This window comes from Orcinus orca, chromosome 6 (genome assembly GCF_937001465.1).
Source record: "Orcinus orca chromosome 6, mOrcOrc1.1, whole genome shotgun sequence".
Classification (NCBI taxonomy): domain Eukaryota; kingdom Metazoa; phylum Chordata; class Mammalia; order Artiodactyla; family Delphinidae; genus Orcinus; species Orcinus orca.
The window spans coordinates 5,251,928-5,274,085 of NC_064564.1; the positions used below are offsets into that span (position 1 = coordinate 5,251,928).

The 22,158-nt window shown below is 40.5% G+C and overlaps 1 protein-coding gene across 3 annotated transcripts in view; it reads right to left on the reverse strand.

Annotated features, from left to right (window-relative positions):
- Positions 1-22,158, reverse strand: part of SPOCK3 (SPARC (osteonectin), cwcv and kazal like domains proteoglycan 3) — a 440,790-nt gene that overhangs the window by 43,157 nt on the left and 375,475 nt on the right. For 2 of the 3 annotated variants that reach the window (XM_049711361.1, XM_033403539.2), the window contains exon 7: positions 1,951-2,070. The exons of the other annotated variant lie outside the window; for it this stretch is intronic. In XM_049711361.1, the coding sequence (XP_049567318.1) occupies positions 1,951-2,070 (120 nt within the window). The remainder of the gene's footprint in view (positions 1-1,950; positions 2,071-22,158) is intronic. 3 annotated transcript variants of the gene reach the window in all.

Sequence of the window (22,158 nt, forward strand, 5' to 3'; positions counted from 1 at the left end):
AGGGCCGGTGTCAGGAGAGGCTTCACCCAGGGGTAGGCGGGTCTCAGGAGCTGAGGGACTCGGCCACTCCCCATCTAGGGACTTGTCTTATCTTTTAACAGCTTCCTTTTGGAGATTTACTCCCTTTGGCCTCTGACCCCTTCAGGCTCTATAAATAATCCTCTACCTACTGTTTCACTGATTCTGCAAAGACATTCAACTCCCAAAGGGCTTCCTGTTAATTCGCCCACAATATTAAGACTGTCTCATTTTTTGTAAGAAAAAGCCAGAAAGGGAAATAATATTTAGGAATGTGTACAATTAACCAGGCATTGTACTGCGTGTCCTACAAGCTCTCCTTTTATCCATTTCCAAATACAGGAGGGATTATTAGTCTTAACTAAGCTCAACAGATAAAGGTGAGAGTGAGAAATAAAAATATCCAAGTATGTGTATTGGGAGAACAGGTGTGGACATGAATCAAAAAAGTCAATACGGAAGGATCTGGAACAAAACTTTGCGCTATGCCAGACATGAATACGGGGCAAACATACTTTATTATTTCTATTAAGTAAGATCAGGCATCTTACTTACTCTCAAGGCATCAAAAAATTAGCTTCTGTCAAAAATTTAAACGATAATTCTAGAGACAAGCCTGGAAGCGCTCCTACGAGGTAGGGAAATACTGTGGTTTCTTTGAGGACTTCCTAAGAAGCATATAGATGTGACCACCACACATTCACACACAATTATTATGTCTTTCTGTGAAAGCTGAACGAAAAATAATGATTACATTCTTTTGAACATAAATACGATCCGTAAACACCAGGAGCTGGGATTACAGAAAATTCCTTGGTGACAAGAAAACAAATGGGGCATTTTAGGAAACATAGATTAGGGACGGCCGTGCCCTCTTATCAAGTGATTCTGTTAGAAACGGGTAGCTGAGGGTTGTGAGCGGGAGTTCACGGCCTCATGGCGATAAGCAGCGGGCACTGGGCCCTTCTATTGTCAGCGGGACGCTGCCCCTGGTCACTGTCCCACCTTCGCCCCTTGCATCTTAGAGCGAATGAGGTGGTCTTGGAAAGCTCCCCCCAGTTAAGCTCAGGTTTCAATATCTTTCTTTTACATGCATGAAAAATGTTATAGATATTTTTTATAAATGAAAAAATATAAAGTGAAGAGTTCATAAAATTATTCATAGCAAGTGCACTATTTCAGGTTGCAGTTCCTATTTCTAAGAAATTAAAACACTTTTATATAGATTATATAGACGAAAGAATCATGTAAGATTCAGTTGGCTCTTATTTCCTTCTTTCTTATTTACTTTTTTATTTTTTTGTGGTACGCGGGCCTCTCACTGTTGTGGCCTCTCCCGTTGCGGAGCACAGGCTCCGGATGCGCAGGCTCAGCGGCCATGGCTCACGCGCCCAGCCGCTCCGCGGTATGTGGGATCTTCCCGGACCGGGGCACGAACCCATGTCCCCTGAATCGGCAGGCGGACTCTCAACCACTGCGTCACCACGGAAGCCCTTCCTTCTTTCTTTGATGAATCTGAATTGCAGTGTGGTAAACATCCTGTTTCTACTGACATACTTGGGTCAAATCAGAAATGACTAAGGTGGAGGAGGGCTAATCGTGTTGTTTAAAAATCTAAGCATTTCAAAATTATAACCTTTGCTCCCCGTGTTGTTCTACTCTTTAGCGCTTCAGCCAAAATACTGGAAAATATTCCTACTCTTTCAATTCAACTGGAAGCTCAATGCTGTCTCTAATTCCTTTTCCAATCGGAGTTGTCACAAACGCTTTATTTCCTTGCAAAATACATGTCATGGCTGAGCTTGGAAGTAAAAACAATGTTCAGACTTCTGTTCAGCATCTAAGTAAACAGTAAACTTTCACCTAAGTGATTCACTGGACATAAAATCCCATATCAAAGACAACGACACACATCAAATTTAGAAGCCTTACTGCTTCTCTCCGGCCGCAGCGATGCTTTCGTCTTCTTGTTCTGGCCTCCACTCTCATGCAGGGCCTTGAACCAGTCCCGCAGTCTGCTGGCCATCTCCCTGAGCTCCAGGTCACTGCAGGCTGAAAACAAAGAGGAACGACACAAAGCCTGAAGAGTCACTGAGCATCACGTCAGAGCCAGTTCTCAAATTATTCCAATACCTAAAAGGTAACAACCACTAAAAGGGGAAAACAAATACAGTTGCTAATTGTGCTTTAGCCTTGAAGAACGAAATATGTGTTTGCAACATAACAAGATGTAATATAACAGTAACATTTCTTTAATAAAGAAATATGACTAGTGGAATTCTGCCTGCACTCTTCAGAGGCTCTGTTAACATCACATGGATCTAGTCATAATATTTACGTACTGAACACATCACAGGAAGATGCTGGTGGATCGTCTGGGGAAATAAGGGGCTGAAAAACCAAAATGAACACGTACACATTTATTATTGGCTCTACCTATTATAATAGCTTATGATTTATAAACCTGCATTAGTATGTGCAATATATGTAGGAATTATCAAATATAAATATGTGCTTTTTATTTGGTTTAATCTTAATCCTACATATTTTTTGACCACATAAAAGGAAGAGCTCTTATTTGACATTAGGAAAGATTGGAAAATATTTAAGAAAATGATATCATATTTATGTTGTAAAAGGTGTTAGCAAACTCTGACATTTGGACTTAATTCCTCTTTTCAAAATATTGTTATTTACCAATAATTATGTTCTTAAAATTAGTCTATACAATAAGAGTAGCAGAATATATTTTATAAATATGTATGCGTGTGTGTGAGACTAGTGCTAAAATATGGTACGTTAAATTCAGTAATTTGTTGCCAAAATATTTTGAAAATATAAGAAATACTTATTTATATTGTTACCGGAGACCTCATTCCTCTTCAAGTAACTAATGTGCAATTTCCTGAACCAAGTGCCCTTTAACAGACTCAGAGTGTTAAAAACAATAATTTACACAATGATATTAAAGTGTTACATTACACTTAATATATGCTATACACATGATATTACAATATGTATTATATATAATGTAACATGTACAACATAAAAAATATAGTACAGTGTACTGAAATATAATTTAAGAATAATCTAAGACCACTTCCTGGTATTAAATAAAACTGCAGGTTAATAGGCCCTCACGGTACCCAGTGAGGTGGAAGACCCGTATCAGCAAATCACTGTGACATTTCAGGACCCTGGAGGCATGAAACAAGACCCTAAAACAGCTGTGGAGGTAGAGCAACACCAAGTGCCGTGTGCAAAGAATAAAGACATGGAATGTCTTCAGACTTTTCAGGAGTAACATTGACAGGCAGAAAGACAACTGTTAAATTACTTCGCAGTTTATACTGGGAATCCTACATCCAGAAAAATCAGGTGGGAGAGTAAGCGAAAGATATTTGAAATATACAAGATCCCAAGATTAACCACCCACATCACCTTTCCCCAGGAGCCACTGGAAGATGTGATCCATCAGAGAGAGAACTGACGACTGGATGTGAGACACAGGAAATATGAGCCTTCGGCGAGAAGTTAGGCGGTTTCTGGGACGACGGGAAAGAGCATCCCAGGACACGTGCTGTGGGTTTGAGCATCGCTGTTCGAGGGTTAGGGCTGCAGGATTTACAGCTATCATTTCATCCAGGGAAACAATGAGCTACGTGAAGGTGGAAGAAAACATTACCTTTACAGGTCATGTCCAGGCTGGCTGAGGCTGAGGGATGGAGACAAAGAGTCCCTCTAATGTGACCGTGGACACTCCAGCCCGCAGCTCTGTGCCCAGAGACATCCAGGCGAGAGTCTGCTGACTCCACAAACTACTATGCAGAAGAAGACGAAAGCCTACCTGAAGAAAGGCATTCTTCTACATAAGCGCATATGCTCATTTACCTGACACGTATCTCTGGAGGGAAAAGACAAGGCTGGTGAGGCTAGTTCTCTCCAGCGGGGGGAAACCAGATGAGGGAAGGAAAGTGCTGTGAGACAGTCTTATGTTTACTGTTCATCTCTTTTTTCCTATTCAATTGTGTGCTTAAACCCCTATTAACATTCAAAAATAAACAGAAAGTTTTAAATTTCTTTCAAGAATTAATTACAATGCTTCCAACCCTTCACCCAGCATTTCTCTCTCTTAAAAATTATCTTGCAGGTGTACCACACATACACAAGCTTATTTAAATTGCACAACGTCATTTATTCAGCACTTCTCTAACAGCAGGGGCGTTAACAACACTGCTCATCAGCAGTGGCCTGGTGGGATAAGCCAGGGACATCCACCCCCAATGAAGCTCTGAGTCATTAATACGTTAAGAAGGTCATTATGTAGAGACTTGGGACAATACCTACACTACAGCTTCTGGTGAAAAAAGATGAACACGAAAGATGTTAGGTACACTTCCGTTTGTATAAAAAGGGAGGAAAATGTGTTTGTTCATGTATGCCTAAAATATCTCCGGAAACACACAGGAGAGATTGAGAGACTTTCACCTCTGCAAGGGGGATGGGGGAGAGGAGATCCAGGTTGGTGGAGACGTCTGTGTATGTACATTTATACTTTTATTTTATTTTTTCCCAGCCATATGATAGTCCTTTATTTATATATTTATTTATTTAACTTTCATTTATAATTTTAAACATTACACCATGTTCATGCATTACCTACTTTAAACAAATAAACGTTCAAAAATGAATTTTAGTTCTCTTTCCTTTATCCACCTTATATTTTTCCCAAACCACACCCAGCAAAGAGCAAAGTTTCATCCAATAAAATACCTGCTGAAGAATGATAAAAAGTCTGTTGAAAAGATGGCATAAATTTTCTTTTATTGTGTTAGTTAATTTTAGTGATATAGTGCTTACCATGTATATCTAATGAAATATTTGTAAACTTGTATGATTTTTATGAGGTTAAGTAATTTACATTTAAAAATAATACCATTAAAAAAAATTTCCTAAAATATGAGACATCACACAGCTTTACTGTGTGTCACACACACCTTAGCTTAAGTTTCAACAGAAGGTTATGTATGTCTTGTAATAGAACATTCCAGGAATTAAGAATCCTGTGGTAATAATAATGATATGATAACAACAGCTAACATTGCACACTTACTGCTAGTTCTTTACAGATATGAGCAAGTTTAATCCTTATAAACACTCTGAAGATTATACTACTGGGAGGACCTTCAAGATGGCGGAAGAGTAAGACGCAGAGATCACCTTCCTCCCCGCAGATACATCAGAAATACACCTACACGTGGCACAACTCCTACAGAACACCTACTGAACGCTGGCAGAAGACCTCAGACCTCCCAAAAGGCAAGAAACTCCCCACGTAACAGGGTAGGGTAAAAGAAAAAAGAATAAACAGAGATAAAAGGATAGGGAAGGTATGTGCACCAGTGGGAGGGAGCTGTGAAGGAGGAAAGGTTTCCACACACTAGGAGCCCCTTCGCGGGCGGAGACTGCGGGTGGCGGAGGGGGAAAGCTTCGGACCCGCGGAAGAGAGCACAGCAACAGGGGTGCGGGGGGCAAAGCGGAGAGATTCCCGCACAGAGGATCGGTGGCGACCAGCACTCACCAGCCCGAGAGGCTTGTCTACTCCCCCGCCGGGGCGGGCGGGAGCTGGGAGCTGAGGCTCGGGCTTCGGTCGGAGCGCAGGGAGAGGACTGGGGTTGGCGGCGTGAACACTGCCTGCAGAGGTTAGTGCGTACACCACAGTCAGCCGGGAGGGAGTCCGGGGAAAAGTCTGGAGCTGCCGAAGAGGCAAGAGACTTTTTCTTCCCTCTTTGTTTCCTGGTGCGCGAGGAGAGGGGATTAAGAGCACCGCCTAAACGAGCTCCAGAGACGGGCGCGAGCCGCAGCTATCAGCGCAGACACCAGAGACGGGCATGAAACGCTAAGGCTGCTGCTGCTGCCACCAAGAAGCCTGTGTGCGAGCACAGGTCACTATCCACACCCCCCTTCCGGGTAGCCTGTGCAGCCCGCCACTGCCAGGGTCCCGGGATCCAGGAACAACTTACCCGGGAGAACGCACGGCGCGCCTCAGGCTCGTGCAATATCACAGCGGCCTCTGCCGCCGCAGGCCCGCCCCGCACTCCGTGCCCCTACCTCCCCCCTGGCCTGAGTGAGCCAGAGACCCCGAATCAGCGGCTCCTTTAACCCCGTACTGTCTGAGCGAAGAAGAGACGCCCTCAGGCGACCTACACGCAGAGGCGGGGCCAAATCCAAAGCTGAACCCCGGGAGCTGTGCGAACAAAGAAGAGAAAGGGAAACTTCTCCCAGCAGCCTCAGGAGCAGCGAATTGAATCTCCACAATCAACTTGATGTACCTGCATCTGTGGAATACCTGAAGAGACAATGAATCATCCCAAAATTGAGGAGGTGGACTTTGGGAGCAACTGGAGACTTGGGGTGTGCTGTATGCGACTGACCATTTTCTGATTTTTATGTTTATCGTAGTTTACTTTTCAGTGCTTGCTATCATTGGTGGATTTCTTTATTAGTTCAGTTGCTCTCTTCTTTTTTTTTTAAAATAACTTTAAATATTATTTAAAAAAATTTTTTAAAGTTTTATTTTAATAACTTTCTTTCCTTTCTTTCTTTTTTTTTCTCCCTTTTTTTCTGAGCCATGTGGCTGACACGGTCTTGGTGCTCCAGCCTGATGTCAGGCCTGAGCCTCTGAGCCAAGTTCAGGACACTGGACCACCAGAGACCTCCCGACCCTACATAATATCAATCGGCTAGAGCTTTCCCAGAGATCTCCGTCTCAACACTAAGACCCAGCTCCACTCAACGACCAGCAAGCTCCAGTGCTGGAAACCCCATGCCAAACAACTAGCAAGACAGGAACACTACCCCACCCATTAGCAGAGAGGCTGCCTAAAATCTTAATAAGTTCACAGACACCCCAAAACACACCACTGGACACAGTCCTGCCCACCAGAAAGACAAGATCCAGCCTCATCCACTAGAACAAAGGCACAAGTCCCATCCGCCAGGAAGCCTACACAACCCAGTGAACCAACCTTACCCACTGGGGACAGACACCGAAAACAATGGGAACTATGAACCCAGAGCGTGCGAAAAGGAGACCCCCAAACACAGTAAGTCAAGCAAAATGAGAAGACATAAAAACACAAAGCAGATGAAGGAGCAAGGTAAAAACCCACCAGACTTAACAAATGAAGAGGAAATAGGCAGTCTACCTGAAAAAGAATTCAGAGTAATGACAGTAAAGATGATCCAAAATCTTGGAAACAGAATAGACAAAATGCAAGAAACATTTAACAAGGACCCAGAAGAACTAAAGAGCAAACAAAAATGATGAACAACAAAATAAATGAAATTAAAAATTCCCTAGAAGGAATCAATAGCAGAATAACAGAGGCAGAAGAACGGATAAGTGACCTGGAAGATAAAATAGTGGAAATAACAACTGCAGAGCAGAATAAAGAAAAAAGAATGAAAAGAATTGAGGACAGTCTCAGAAACCTCTGGGACAACATTAAATGCACCAACATTTGAATTATAGGGGTCCCAGAAGAAGAAGAAAAAAAAGAAAGGGAGTGTGAAAATATTTGAAGAGATTATAGTTGAAAACTTCCCTAATATGGGAAAGGAAATAGTCAAGTCCAGGAAGTGCAGAGAATCCCATACAGGATAAATCCAAGGAGAAACATGTCATCTGCAAACAGTGACAGCTTTACTTCTTCTTCTTCATGATCAAGAAAAATATTAAAAGCAGCATGGGAAAAGCAACAAATAACACAACAGGGAATCCCCATAAGGTTAACAGCTGATCTTCCAGCAAAAACTCTGCAAGCCAGAAGGGAGTGGCAGGACATATTTAAAGTGATGAATGGGAAAAATCTACAACCAAGATTAATCTACCCAGCAAGAATCTCTTTCAGATTTGATGGACAAATTAAAACCTTTACAGACAAGCAAAAGCTAAGAGAATTCAGCACCACCAAACCAGCTTCGCAAAAAATGCGAAAGGAACTTCTCTTGGCAGGAAACACAAGAGAAGGAGAAGATCTACAATAACAAACCCAAAACAGTTAAGAAAATGGTAATATGAATGTACATATCAATAGTTACCATAAATGTAAATGGATTAAATGCTCCAACCAAAAGAAATAGACTGGCTGAATGGATACAAAAACAAGAGACACATTTCAGACCTAGAGACAAACATAGACTGAAATACAGGGGATGGAAAAAGATACTCCATACAAATGGAAATCAAAAGAGAGCTGGAGTAGCAATTCTCATATCAGACAAAATATAACATGAAGACTATTAGAGGAGATAAAGAAGGACACTACATAATGATCAAGGGATCAATATAAGAAGAAGATATAACATTGTAAATATTTACGCACCCAACATAGGAGCACCTCAATACATAAGGCAAATGCTAACAACCATAAAAGGGGAAATTGACAGTAACATAATCACAGTAGGGGACTTTAACACCCCACTTTCACCAAAGGACAGATCATCCAAAATGGAAACAAATAAGGAAACACAGGCTTTAAATGACACATTAAACAAGATGGACTTAATTGATATTTATAGGACCTTCCATCCAAAAACAACAGAATACACTATTTTCTCAAGTGCTCATGGAACATTCTCCAGGATAGATCATATCTTGGGTCACAAATCAAGCCTTGGTAAACGTAAGAAAATAGAAATCGTATCAAGTATCTTTTCTGACCACAACGCGATGAGACTAGATATCAATGACAGGAAAAAAAACTGTAAAAAATACAAGCACATGGAGGCTAAACAATACACTACCTAATAACGAAGTGATCACTGAAGAAATAAAAGAGGAAATCAAAAAATACCTAGGAACAAATGATAATGAAAACACAACGGCTCAAAACCTATGGGATGCAGCAAAAGCAATTCTAAGAGGGAAGTTTATAGCAATACAATCCTACCTCAAGAAATAAGAAACGTCTCAAATAAACAACCTAATCTTACACCTAAAGCAATTAGAGAAAGAAGAACAAAAAAACCCTATAGTTAGCAGAAGGAAAGAAATCATAAAGATCAGATGAGAAATAAATGATAAAGAAATGAAGGAAACAATAGCAAAGATCAGTAAAACTAAAAGCTGGTTCTTTAAGAAGATAAACAAAATTGATAAACCTTTAGCCAGACTCATCGACAAAAAAAGGGAGAAGACTCAAATCAACAGAATTAGAAATGAAAAAGGAGAAGTAACAACTGGCAGTGCAGAAATACAAAGGATCACAAGAGATTACTACAAGCAACTATGCCAATACAATGGACAACCTGGAAGAAATGGACAAATTCGTAAAAAAGCACAAAGTTCCAAGACTGAACAAGGAAGAAATAGAAAATACAGACAGACCAATCACAAGCACTGAAATTGAGACTGTGATTAAAAATCTTCCAACACAAGCCCAGGACCAGATGGCTTCACATGCGAATTCTACCAAACATTTAGAGAAGAGCTAACACCTATCCTTCTCAAACTCTTCGAAAATATAGGAGACGGAGGAACACTCCCAAACCCATTCTATGAGGACACAATCACCCTCATACCAAAACCATACAAAGATGTCACAAAAAAAAGAAATCACAGGCCAATATCACTGATGAACACAGATGCAAAATTCCTCAACAAAATATTAGCAAACAGAATCCAGCAGCACATTAAAAGGATAATAGACCCTGATCAAGTGGGGTTTATCCCAGGAATGCAAATCAATCAATGTGATACACCATATTAACAAACTGAAGGATAAAAATCGTATGATCATCTCAATAGATGCAGAAAAAGCTTTCGACACCCATTTATGATAAAAACTCTCCAGAAAGTAGGCATAGAGGGAACTTACCTCAACATAATAAAGGCCATATATGACAAACCCACAACCAACATTGTTCTCAATGGTGAAAAGCTGAAACCATTTCCACTAAGATCCAGAACACGACAAAGTTGCCCATTCTCACCATTATTATTCAACATAGTTTTGGAAGTTTTAGCCACAGCTATCAGAGAAGAAAAAGAAATAAAAGGAATCCAAATCGGAAAAGAAGAAGTAAAGCTGTCACTGTTTGCAGATGACATGACACTACACATAGAGAATTCTAAAGATTCTACCAGAAAACTACTAGAGCTAATCAATGTATATGGTAAAGTAGCAGGATACAAAATTAATGCAGAGAATTCTCTTGCATTTCTATACACTAATGGTGAAAAATATGAGAAATTAAGGAAACACTCCCATTTACCACTGCAACAAAAAGAATAAGATACCTAGGAATAAACCTACCTGAGGAGACAAAAGACCTGTGTGCTATAAGAAAACTATAAGACACTGATGAAAGAAATTAAAGAGGATACAAACAGATGGAGAGATATACCATGTTCTTGGATTGGAAGAATCAGCATTGTGAAAACGATTACACTACCCAAAGCAATCTACAGATTTAATGCGATCCCTAGCAAACTACCAATGGCATTTTTCACAGAACTGAACAAAAAATTTCACAATTTGTATGGAAACACAAAAGACCCCGAGTAGTCAAAGCAATCTTGAGAACGAAAAAGGGAGCTGGAGGAATCGGGCTCCCGGACTTCAGACTCTACTAAAAGCTACAGTAATCAAGACAGTATGGTACTGGCACAAAAACAGAAACATAGATCAATGGAACAGGATAGAAAACCCAGAGATAAACCCATGCACATATGGTCACCTTATCTTTGATAAAGGAGGCATGAATATACAATGGAGAAAAGACAGTCTCTTCAATAAGTGGTGAGGGGAAAACTGGACAGCCATGTGTAAAAGAATGAAATTAGAACACTCCCTAAAACCATACACAAGAATAAAGTCAAAATGGTTGGGGCTTCCCTGGTGGCGCAGTGGTTGGGGGTCCGCCTGCCGATGCAGGGGACGCGGGTTCGTGCCCCGGTCCGGGAGGATCCCACGTGCCGCGGAGCGGCTGGGCCCGTGAGCCATGGCCGCTGGGCCTGCGCGTCAGGAGCCTGTGCTCCGCAGCGGGAGGGGCCACAGCAGTGAGAGGCCCGCGTACCGCAAAATAAATAAAATAAATAAATAAAGTAAAATATGAAAATGGTTTAAACACCTAAATGTAAGGCCGGACACTATAAAACTCTTAGAGGAAAACATAGGCAGAACACTCTATGACATACATCACAGCAAGATCCTTTTTGACCCACCTCCTAGAGTAATGGAAATAAAAAGAAAAATAAACAAATGGGACCTAACTAAACTTAAAAGCTTTTGCACAGCAAAGGAAACCATAAACAAGATGAAAAGACAATCCTCAGAATGGGAGAAAATATTTGCAAACGAAGCAACTGACAGAGGATTAATCTCCAAAATATACAAGCAGCTCATGCAGCTTAATATAAAAAAAAACAAACAACCCAATCCAAAAATGGGCAGAAGACCTAAATACATATTTCTCCAAGGAAGATATACCGATTGCTAACAAACACATGAAAGGATGCTCAACATCACTGATCATTAGAGAAATGCAAATCAAAACTACAATGAGCTATCACCTCACACCGGTCAGAATGGCCAACATCAAAAAATCTACAAACTATAAATGCTACAGACGGTGAGGAGAGAAGGGAACCCTCCTGCACTGTTGGTGGGAATGTAAATTGATACAGTTACTATGGAGAACAGTATGAAGGTTCCTTAAAAAACTAAAAATAGAACTACCATATGACCCAGCAATCCCACTACTGGGCATATACCCTGAGAAAAACATAATTCAAAAAGAGTCATGTACCAAAATGTTCATTGCAGCTCTATTTACAACAGCCAGGACATGGAAGCAACCTAAGTGTCCATTGACAGATGAATGGATAAAGAAGATGTGGCACATATATACAATGGAATATTTCTCAGCCATAAAAAGAAACGAAAGTGAGTTATTTGTAGTCAGGTCGATGGACATAGAGTCTGTCTTGGAGTGAAGTAAGTCAGAAAGAGAAAAACAAATACCGTATGCTAACACATATATGCAGAATGTAAAAAAAAAAAAAAAAAAGGTTCTGAAGAACCTAGGGGCAGGACAGGATTAAAGACGTAGATGTAGAGAATGGACTTAAGGACACAGGGAGGGGGAAGGGTAAGCTGGGACGAAGTGAGAGAGTGGCATGGACATATATACACTACCAAACGTAAAATAGATAGCTAGTGGGAAGCAGCCGCATAGCACAGGGAGATCAGCTCGGTGCTTTGTGACCACCTAGAAGGGTAGGATAGGGAGGGTGGGAGGGTGATGCAAGAGGGAGGGGATATAGGGATATATATATATGTATAGCTGATTCACTTTGTTATACAGCAGAAACTAACACACCATTGTAAAGCAATTATACTCCAATAAAGATGTTAAAAAAACCCCAATATTTGGTATGAAGCACCAATTGGAAAATTTTGGCAGTTATGAATATTTCATGTAGGTTTTTGTGTGCATATGTTTTTATTTCTCCTAGTGAAGTCATTAGAATTGGAATTACAGGATCTTGGGGTATGTTAGTTTCATAATAAAAGTTTTTTTTCAAAGTTAAAAAAAAGATTATAGTACTACTGCTTCCACGTAAGTGTCAGAAAATTGAGGCACTGAGAGCTTTAGAATTGTCTGAGCTCAGAGAAGTGGGAGGACAAGTTCTGAACCCAAAAGGATAGACGTCAGAGCCCAGGTTCTTAATCCTGACGGGAAAACCCCCTCCGTAGTCTCAATAATAATAATCACCACCAGTGCCGCAGCCACGGCAGCAAAGCCGTACTTAGAATAGCCAAGTCAAAGCTTCACTCCAAGGCCATGAATTTCCGCTCTGGGAAGTGAGGACTGTAGTCCTCATTACTGATGCGTGGTGGTCGCCACGCAGAGCTGGGTGATGTTAGCAAAACACACTTTTAGAAGAAAATAACACGAAACCTATGTAAATATATCTTCTTGACTCAGAAGGAATCACTTGTCTTCCAGTCCAATTTTTATGCCAGTTAATAACAGATCCCAGAGATGTGATGAACACCAAACGGAGGAGAGTTTATGCTGCTACAGACCTCACAGCAGTTCACAAAGGCCACGATGAGGTCACAGAAGACGTGCCTTGGGGCTTCCCTAGCGGCCCAGTGTTTGAGAGTCTGCCTGCCAATGCAGGGGACATGGGTTCGTGCCCCGGTCAGGGAAGATCGCACATGCCGCGGAGTGGCTGGGCCCGTGAGGCATGGCCGCTGAGCCTGCGCATCTGTAGCCTGTGCTCCGCAACGGGAGAGGCCACAACAGTGAGAGGCCCGTGTACCGCAAAACAAACAAAAAACAAACAAACAGAAGATGTGCCTTCCCCTAATCGTTTAAGAGAAGCCACAGTATTGCCATCACTTTTTATGAGTCCAGCTGCCCTTGCCGTATACACAAAAAAGGACATGCCTAGCTCATGCAAGCTTGAAATATATTACTTATAGGACGACAGTCACAATTCCCTGGCTACCAAATCCTTTGCTACAGACACGCTCTGATAGGAACACGAGCAGTCAGACACCACCCACGTGAGGGTGTGACGGCCACCAGCACTTCAGCAGTGTTCTTTTCCAGAAAAAGTCAATGATGTCTCTTCCTGATGTTTTCCAAAAGTTCTACTATATTGATTTTTTTCTAGATATAGAATCTTGCATTTATACAGCATGAAATGCTTTGAATGAGGTTTCACATTTGATTTTAATGTCAAGCCTGGAAGATTAGGTTAAGGATTATTATCATTTTTTCTTTTTACAGCTATGGAAACTGGGACACAGAAGTTAAATGCTGCCCTATATTTTATAGCCAGTAGTGACTAGAGCAGGCTTGGTGCTCACTGATTTAATTGTATTTGTAGTCAGGAGTGAATAACAGAACAATAAATCATAATCAATGCGAACAAAAGAAAAGCCGGGTTTCAATGCAAGGTTCTTCAATTGTGTCCAGTTATAAACTAGGGCCTGATATTACACAAAGCAAAGCAGTGAAAAGGGAAGAGGTCTTAGAGGTTTAAAAAGTTACATATTGTATTTATAGTTGTGTACACACATAAAGGTCTTTGACAAGAGAAGAAAACATGTAGAAGAATGGATGGGATTATTGTAGAAGGGAAAATAAAAGCAAGAGAGAGAAGTTACAGAGGAAGAACAAAAAAGAGATGCTAGGAGACATGGGGGGAATTCGTCTAGAAGTCCAATATCTGACTTACACAGTTATTGAGAAAGAATTTGAAGTGGATAAATTACTTTAAAAATACAGAAAATAATTCCTATAACTGCAGAAGGAGAGAAGTTTTCAGAGAGAGGGACCCCCTGAGTTCTTAGCTGAATGAATTAAACATACACATGTACACACTCACACAAAGACATCTTTGAAAAGAGAATATGAAATATAAAACGATTACAAGAGCTTTCAGGAAGAAAACAAAACTGAACAAATAAACAAACAAATGGTTACTACCAAAGGCAAAGGATCAGCTTGGTATCTCAATAATCATTAGCAATAATGGATTACAGACAATTACGAAACAAGCCTTCAACATTCTAAAGAAAACTGATTTGAATCTCGTATCCCACATCCATTCAATTATCAATCAATAGGGCAGAATAAAGGCAGTTGAGCTGAGCAAGGACTCAGAGATTTTTGCATTCGACACCACCAGAAGAATGGGCTGAAACAAAATGAGAGAGGAAATTAAGAAAAACAAAGGCAAGAAATTCACAAAAGAAAAACGGAGAACGACATACTCAAACGTGTTGTGCAGCAGACCTGGGGGAGGCTCTGGGGGGAACAGACCCAGGTGGTGCGGAGAGGGATGTGACAGAGCTTGTGAAAACTCATCACAGTCAGTCGTGATAAAGGCAGCTGGGGTGGAAATGGCAGAGTGCACTTCAAATGGATGCTGGGGATACTCTCCACTGAGACTGAAGAAAATGCACTTGTACAGACGAAATTCCAGCATAAATTCTCACTCCGCAGTGAACAATATTTACATTATCACTGTAGGGTCAAAGTTCTTGATAGCAAAGTGACTCATAAAGAATTCACAGAAGACCTACTGGTGGTTATAGTATAGTATAATCTAAGTGTCGTCACGCTTGGGAATGAGTGGTCCCACTATGGCCACTGGACATGGGGAGATAGAGGTGAAGACACGTAGAGTGAGCAGCCGATGTTCCCATTTTACCAAATGAGCAGGCAAGAGCCATCTGTGGACCTGAAAGCAGATGGTTACGTGTTCTGGGTTTTTTTTTTCTACTGCTATTGCTTTTTGAAATTGAAATAACTGGAAAACTAAGAATAGCCATATCTTTATATTGGACAGTGGGAGGGAAGTGAAATTCATTCTCATTTATCAAAGCAAAAAATCTAAAGTTTGAAGTTGATAAATAGGCATTTCACCAATAGCTAATCACCAGATGGGGAAAACCATCAGGGCTTAAAAATGACCAGCTCTGTGACCAGGGCTGGGATGAGAAGTGTGGCAGGGGGCCCCTGGGGGTTTTATTATAATCCCTTCCAAGCCTTTCACTTCTCAGCCACACTTGAGAGTCAGTAGCAGAGGGTCACTCCCCTCTCAGCACCATGTCTCCCCCTTATGCAAACCCTGGGGGGGAACTGTATGCACAGTGAGGGGCGGGAGCTGAGGGGGGCAGTTTGCATTACAACACGGAGGGACCAGGTTCCTTTACACACCTATGAGCTCAGAGTATTCGTCACCTCACTTCAAATCATAGTTGTCCGGTGGCAAATCTGGTACTGCTAATTCAGAACAATGTCTATTCTGCTAAACCAGCCTCTTTTTCCCACCATTAAACAAAATAATGTTATTAAGATGTCACCGGCAGGGCCGACACAAAGACCTGTGAACCCACAACTGTATGGGTCTACATGGGTAGGATCACCCAGAGTGAGGACGGATGGAGAGATCTGGGGACATTCAGTGCCTTTAGATGCCCAAGGCATTTTCTTTTGGAGGCCCCTACCTGTAGCATACATTAAAAATAATATATTAGGTATAAAATCTTTGAAAATATTTTTTAAAATTTTGCAAGTTAATTTAATTTAATTAACTCATTCATTTTAAAATTGGCAATGATTTATCTGAAAGTCTTGGGCAAATCAGGAATTCTTCCCAAATCAGAAAGTAAACATTCTTGAAGTTTAATTAAATTTTATAAACACAAAATTTAAAAACTAGAGAAATGCAAATCAAAATTACAACGAGGTACCATCTGACACTGGTCAGAATGGCCATCATTAAAAAGTCTACAAACAAGAAATGTGGAAGATGGTGTGGAGAAAAGGGAACCGTCCTGCACTGTTGGTGACATATCCAGAGAAAACTATAATTTGAAAAGATACATGCATCCCTATGTTCACAGTAGCACTATTTACATAGAAGCAACCTAAATATCCATCAACAGATGAATGGATAAAGATGTGGTACATATATACAATGGAATATTACTCAGCCATAAAAAAGAATGAAATAATGCCATTTGCAGCAACATGGATGGACCCAGAGACTGTCATACAGAGTGAAGTAAGTCAGACAGAGAAGGACAAATATTAAATATTGTATGATAGCACTTATATACAGAATCTAAAAAAATGATACAGATGAACTTACTTACAAAACAGAAATAGGGTCACAGACTTAGATAATAAACTTATGGTTACCAAATGGGAAAGGGGGGGATAAATTAGGAGTTTGGGATTAACATACACACACTACTATGTGTAAAATAGATAACCAACAAAGACCTACTGTATAGCACAGAGGACTATACTCAATATTCTGTAATAACCTAAATGGAAACGAATTTGAAAAAGAAAAGATATATGTATACATATAACTGAATCACTTTACTGTATACTCGAAACTAACACAACATTGCAAATCAACTATAATTCAAAATAAAATAAAAATTTAAAAAAAAAAGAAAAAAAAACTACATTGAGGTATCAATTCACACCAGTCAGAATGGCCATCATCAAAAAGTATACAAACAAAAAATGCTGGAGAGGGTGTGAAGAAAAGGGAACTCTTCTACACTGTTGTGGGAATATAAATTGATGCAGCCACTATGGAGAACAGAATGGAGGTTCCTTAAAAAACTAACAATAGAAATACTATAGGATCCAGTAATGTCACTCCTGGGCATATACCAGGATGAAAATATAATTCAAAAAGACACATGCACCCCAATCTTCATAGAAGCACTCTTTACAATAGTCAGGACATGGAAGCAACCTAAATGTCCATCAACAGATGAACGGATAAAGATGTGGTACATATATACAATGGAATATTACTCAGCCATAAAAAAGAATGAAATAATGCCATTTGCAGCAACATGGGTGGACCTAGAGATCATCATACTAAGAGAAGTAAGTCAGAAAGAGAAGGAGAAATATTGTGTGATATCACTTATGTGTGGAATCTTAAAAAATGGTACAAATGAACTTATTTACAAAACAAAAATAGACTCACAGACACTGAAAACAAACTTAGGGTTACCAAAGGGGAAAGGAGGGGAGGGATAAATTGGGAATTTGCGTTTAACACCACTGTATATAAAATAAACAATAAGGACACACTGTATAGCACAGGGAACTATATTCATTATGTTACAATAACCTGTCATTGAAAAGAATCAGGAAAAGAATATATATATATATATATATAGCTGAATCACTTTTGATGTACACCTGAAACAGTGTAAGTTAACTATACTTAAATTAAAAAAAAGAAAAAAGTCCAGTTAACAGTTCCTGCAGGCTTTGTGGTGGACAGACAAAAGTGTCTGGGGTCGACCCCATTACGTGTTACAGGAGCCATGTCTCTGTGGCTCTAAGTACAAAATCAGACAAGTTGGCCTCCAGACACTCTTGACCCTCACCCCACCCCAGACACAGACGCGCCTGCACACACACACACACACACACACACACACACACACACACACACACACACACACAGAGAAGACTTCTCACCAAGATTACATCAGTCTGAGTGTGCTGTGCCTTAAAGTCATACTAAAAATTTTACATGATAAATTATGGAACTAAAATCATGAGCCTTCAGCACTGCTATAAATCATACAGTTTTATTAAAACATGAGCTACAATTTTTATAGCAGTTGAAGAATACTGATGCTCACAAGAGTATTTGAAACTTTCTGATTCATGGATAATTTTTAAAATTTTTTTAAAATTAATTTTTATTGGAGTATAGTTGCTTTACAATGCTGTGTTAGTTTCTACAGTACAGCAAAGTGAATCAACTATACGTATACATATGTCCCCTCGTTTTTGGATTTCCTTCCCATTTAGGTCACCACAGAACACTGAGTAGAGTTCCCTGTACTATACAGTAGGTTCTCATTAGTTATCTATTTTATACATAGTATCAATAGTGTATATGTGTCAATCCCAATCTCCCAATTCATCCCCCTTTTCCCCCTTGGTATCCATACTTTTGTTCTCTACATCTGTGTCTCTATTCCTGATTCACAAATAAGATCATCTACACCATGTGTCTAGATTCCACATATATACATTAATATACAATATTTGTTTTTCTCTTCCTGATTTCCTTCACTCTGTATGACAGTCTCAAGGTCCATCCACATCTCTATAAATGTCCCAATTCTGTTCCTTTTTATGGCTGAGTAATATTCCATCCTATATATTTACCGCATCTTCTTTATCCATTCATCAGTTGATGGACATTTAGGTTGCTTTCATGTCCTGACTATTGTAAAGAGTGCTGCAATGAACACTGTGGTACATGTCTCTTTTTGAATTACGGTTTCCTCTTGGTACATGTCCAGTAGTGGGACTGCTGGGTCATATGGTGGTTCCATATTTAGTTTTTAAGGAACCTCCATACTCTTCTCCATAGTAGCTGTATCAATTTACATTCCCAGCAATAGTGTAGGAGGGTTCACTTTTCTCCACACCCTCTCCAGCATTTATTATTTGCAGATTTTCTGATGATGGCCATTCTGACCGGTGTGACACCTCAATGTAGTTTTGATTTGCATTTCTCTAATGATTAGTGACGTTGAGCATTCTTTCATGTGTTTGTTGGCAATCTGTACATATTCTTTGGAGAAATATCTATTTAGGTCTTCTGCCCATTTTTGGATTGAGTTGTTTGTTTTTTTGTTATTGACCTGCATGAGCTGCTCGTAAATCATGGAGATTAATCCTTTGTCAGTTGCTTCATTGGCAAATATTTTCTCACATTCTGAGGGATGTCTTTTCACCTTGTTTATGGTTTCCTTTGCTGTGCAAAAGCTTTTAAGTTTCATTAGGTCCCATTTGTTTATTTTTGTTTTTATTTCCATTACTCTAGGAGGTGAATCAAAAAAGATCTTGCTGTAATTTATGTCAAAGGGTGTTCTTCCTATGTTTTCCTCCAACAGTTTTATAGTGTCCAGTTTTACATTTAGGTCTCTAATCCTTTTTTTTCTTTTTCTTCGCTGTATGCAGGCCTCTCACTGCTGTGGTCTCTCCCGTTGCGGAGCACAGGCTCCGGACGCGCAGGGTCAGCGGCCATGGCTCACGGGCCTAGCCGCTCCACGGCACGTGGGATCCTCCCGGACCGCGGCACGAACCCGTGTCCCCTGCATCGGCAGGCGGACTCTCAACCACTGCGCCACCAGGGAAGCCCTCTAATCCATTTTGAGTTGATTTTTGTGTATGGTTTTAGGGAGTGTTCTAATTTCATTCTTCTACATGTAGCTATCCAGTTTTCCCAGCACCACTTACTGAAGAGACTGTCTTTTCTCCATTGTATATTCTTGCCTCCTTTGTCATAAATTAGTTGACCATTGGTGCGTGCGTATCTCTTGGCTTTCTATCCTGTTCCACTGATTTATATTTCCGTTTTTGTGCCAGTACCATACTGTCTTGGTTACTGAAGCTTTGTAGTATAGTCTGAAGTCAGGGTGCCTGATTCCTCCACCTCCGTTTTTCTTTCTCATGATTGCTTTGGCTATTTGGGGTCTTTTGTGTTTCCATATAAATTAAAAAATTTTTTGTTCTAGTTCTATGAAAATGTCATTGGTAGTCTGAGAGGGATTGCATTGAATCTGTAGATTGCTTTGGGTACTATGGTCATTTTCACAATATTGATTCTTCCAGTCCAAGAACACGGTATATCTCTCCATCTGTGTCATCTTTCATTTGTTTCATCAGCATCTTATAGTCATCTGAGTACAGGTCTTTTGCCTCCTTACGTAGGTTTATTCCTAGATATTTTATTCTTTTTGTTGCAGTGGTAAATGGGAGTGTTCACTTGACAGATAATGTGCTTTTTGAGGACCAGCCCGAGGGTGGAGGGTTTTATTCTGAGGCATTTTGTTCAGACACGAGATGGCCCATGTTCAGTGGATGAGCCTCCGGGGGTGTGTGGGCAGCGGTGACACAGGATTCATCACCTGCCGACAGGCAGTGGCTTTGGGGATTTTAAAAAGGTCTCTCTGAAAAGCAGGGATGACTGGAGGGGATCAAGCAACACAGCCACATTCCAGACAGACGTCTTAGAGATGACAAACTCTTGGGATATTTAATGTGCCATAAAACACAGTCAAATCCATGTCTGTCCTCAGGCTGGAAGGAGAATGAAGGTCAGGTTGTGTCAACACTTTTTAAACTAAATTATCTGAATCAACATATTTGAGCCTTCAAATGTCTGCTGATCTTTCCTACTAATGAAACATGACACTAAAACTTATCTGTGACATTTAATAATAATGCAATCAAAAAGGCTATTAGAATTCCATGCCTGGAGTTATTACTAATCTGTATTTCTGGAAAGAGCAATGAGATACATTTATCTAATTCATCTGAATATACAGATGGCCTTGTTTCTACCCTTGTATTAAATGCAGACTAGATGTAGAGTTAACAAGAGGAAAAACTCTTGACAGCTGCCCTATCCCTGTGAGGAAACCACAGTCCAGGAAGCCCCCAGTACAGGAAGAGGCTTCAGCAGCAGCGTCTAGGGACGAAGGTCCTTACTTAAATAGCTCTCTCCGGGGTGGGTCGAGGGCTTCATCACATGGGATCCTGGTGGGTCTGAGGGTCCCCGCTGGACTCCAGGATCCAGCACAAATTCCTGGTATGTGGACTAGTTTGCCGGAGCTGCCATAACTAAGTCTACACGCTGGGTGGCTTAAGCAGCAGAGACTGATTTTCTCACAGAGCTGGATGCTGGAAGTCCAAGGCCAAGGGGTCCACAGGCTATGTTCCACCTGTGCTCCTGTGGCGTCTCCTTGGCATGAGGTTGGCTACCTTCTCGCCATGTCCTCACACGTCTGTGCCTCAGTCTGTGCTCTGTCCTAATCTCCTCTGTGACAAGGACATTGGTCATATTGGACCAGGGCCCACCCACCGGACCTGGTGTTACCTGATCTGCCTCCAGAGGGTCCGTCTCCAAATGCACTCACGTCTGACACCCGGGGGGTCAGGGCTTCTACGCGTGCCCTCAGACCCTGACAGGAGGGGAGCCCTGCGCTGGTGGGGCATTATCACGGTGTCACAGGATGGAATACGAAAATCCAAAACTCTCATCGTATGCAGGTTAAAAGGTTCTCCTCGAAGTATGTTTTCAGGTATATTTTAAATCTTTATATATTTCTGCATTTCAAACATTAAATATCCTTGACCATCATCACTCATAACTGTGTACTGAGGAAAGTGATGAAAAAAGAACATACATTTCTCTTTTGTTCCCAAGTCGTTTTATAATCACTAAAACACACTAAGTAAACAGTAAATTCCATCACAGCACACACGCTTCACAGATCACAGCTCTGGGAAGTATTACATTTTGTTTCATGAAGATGGGTTCCACAGTCACAAGTTTAATAAACACAGAGCTGAAAAAATTTTAAACAGATTTATTTTATGCATAATTTATCAAGAATATTAATATGCTTTCAACAAATATGCATCTCTAAGAGTGATAATATATATAGCATTACGAAAACGATTTTTGTTATCACAGAACCATATTTTCCCTGGACAGTAATATTCTATGCACTTAAATATATTACACTTCATAAAAGGGAA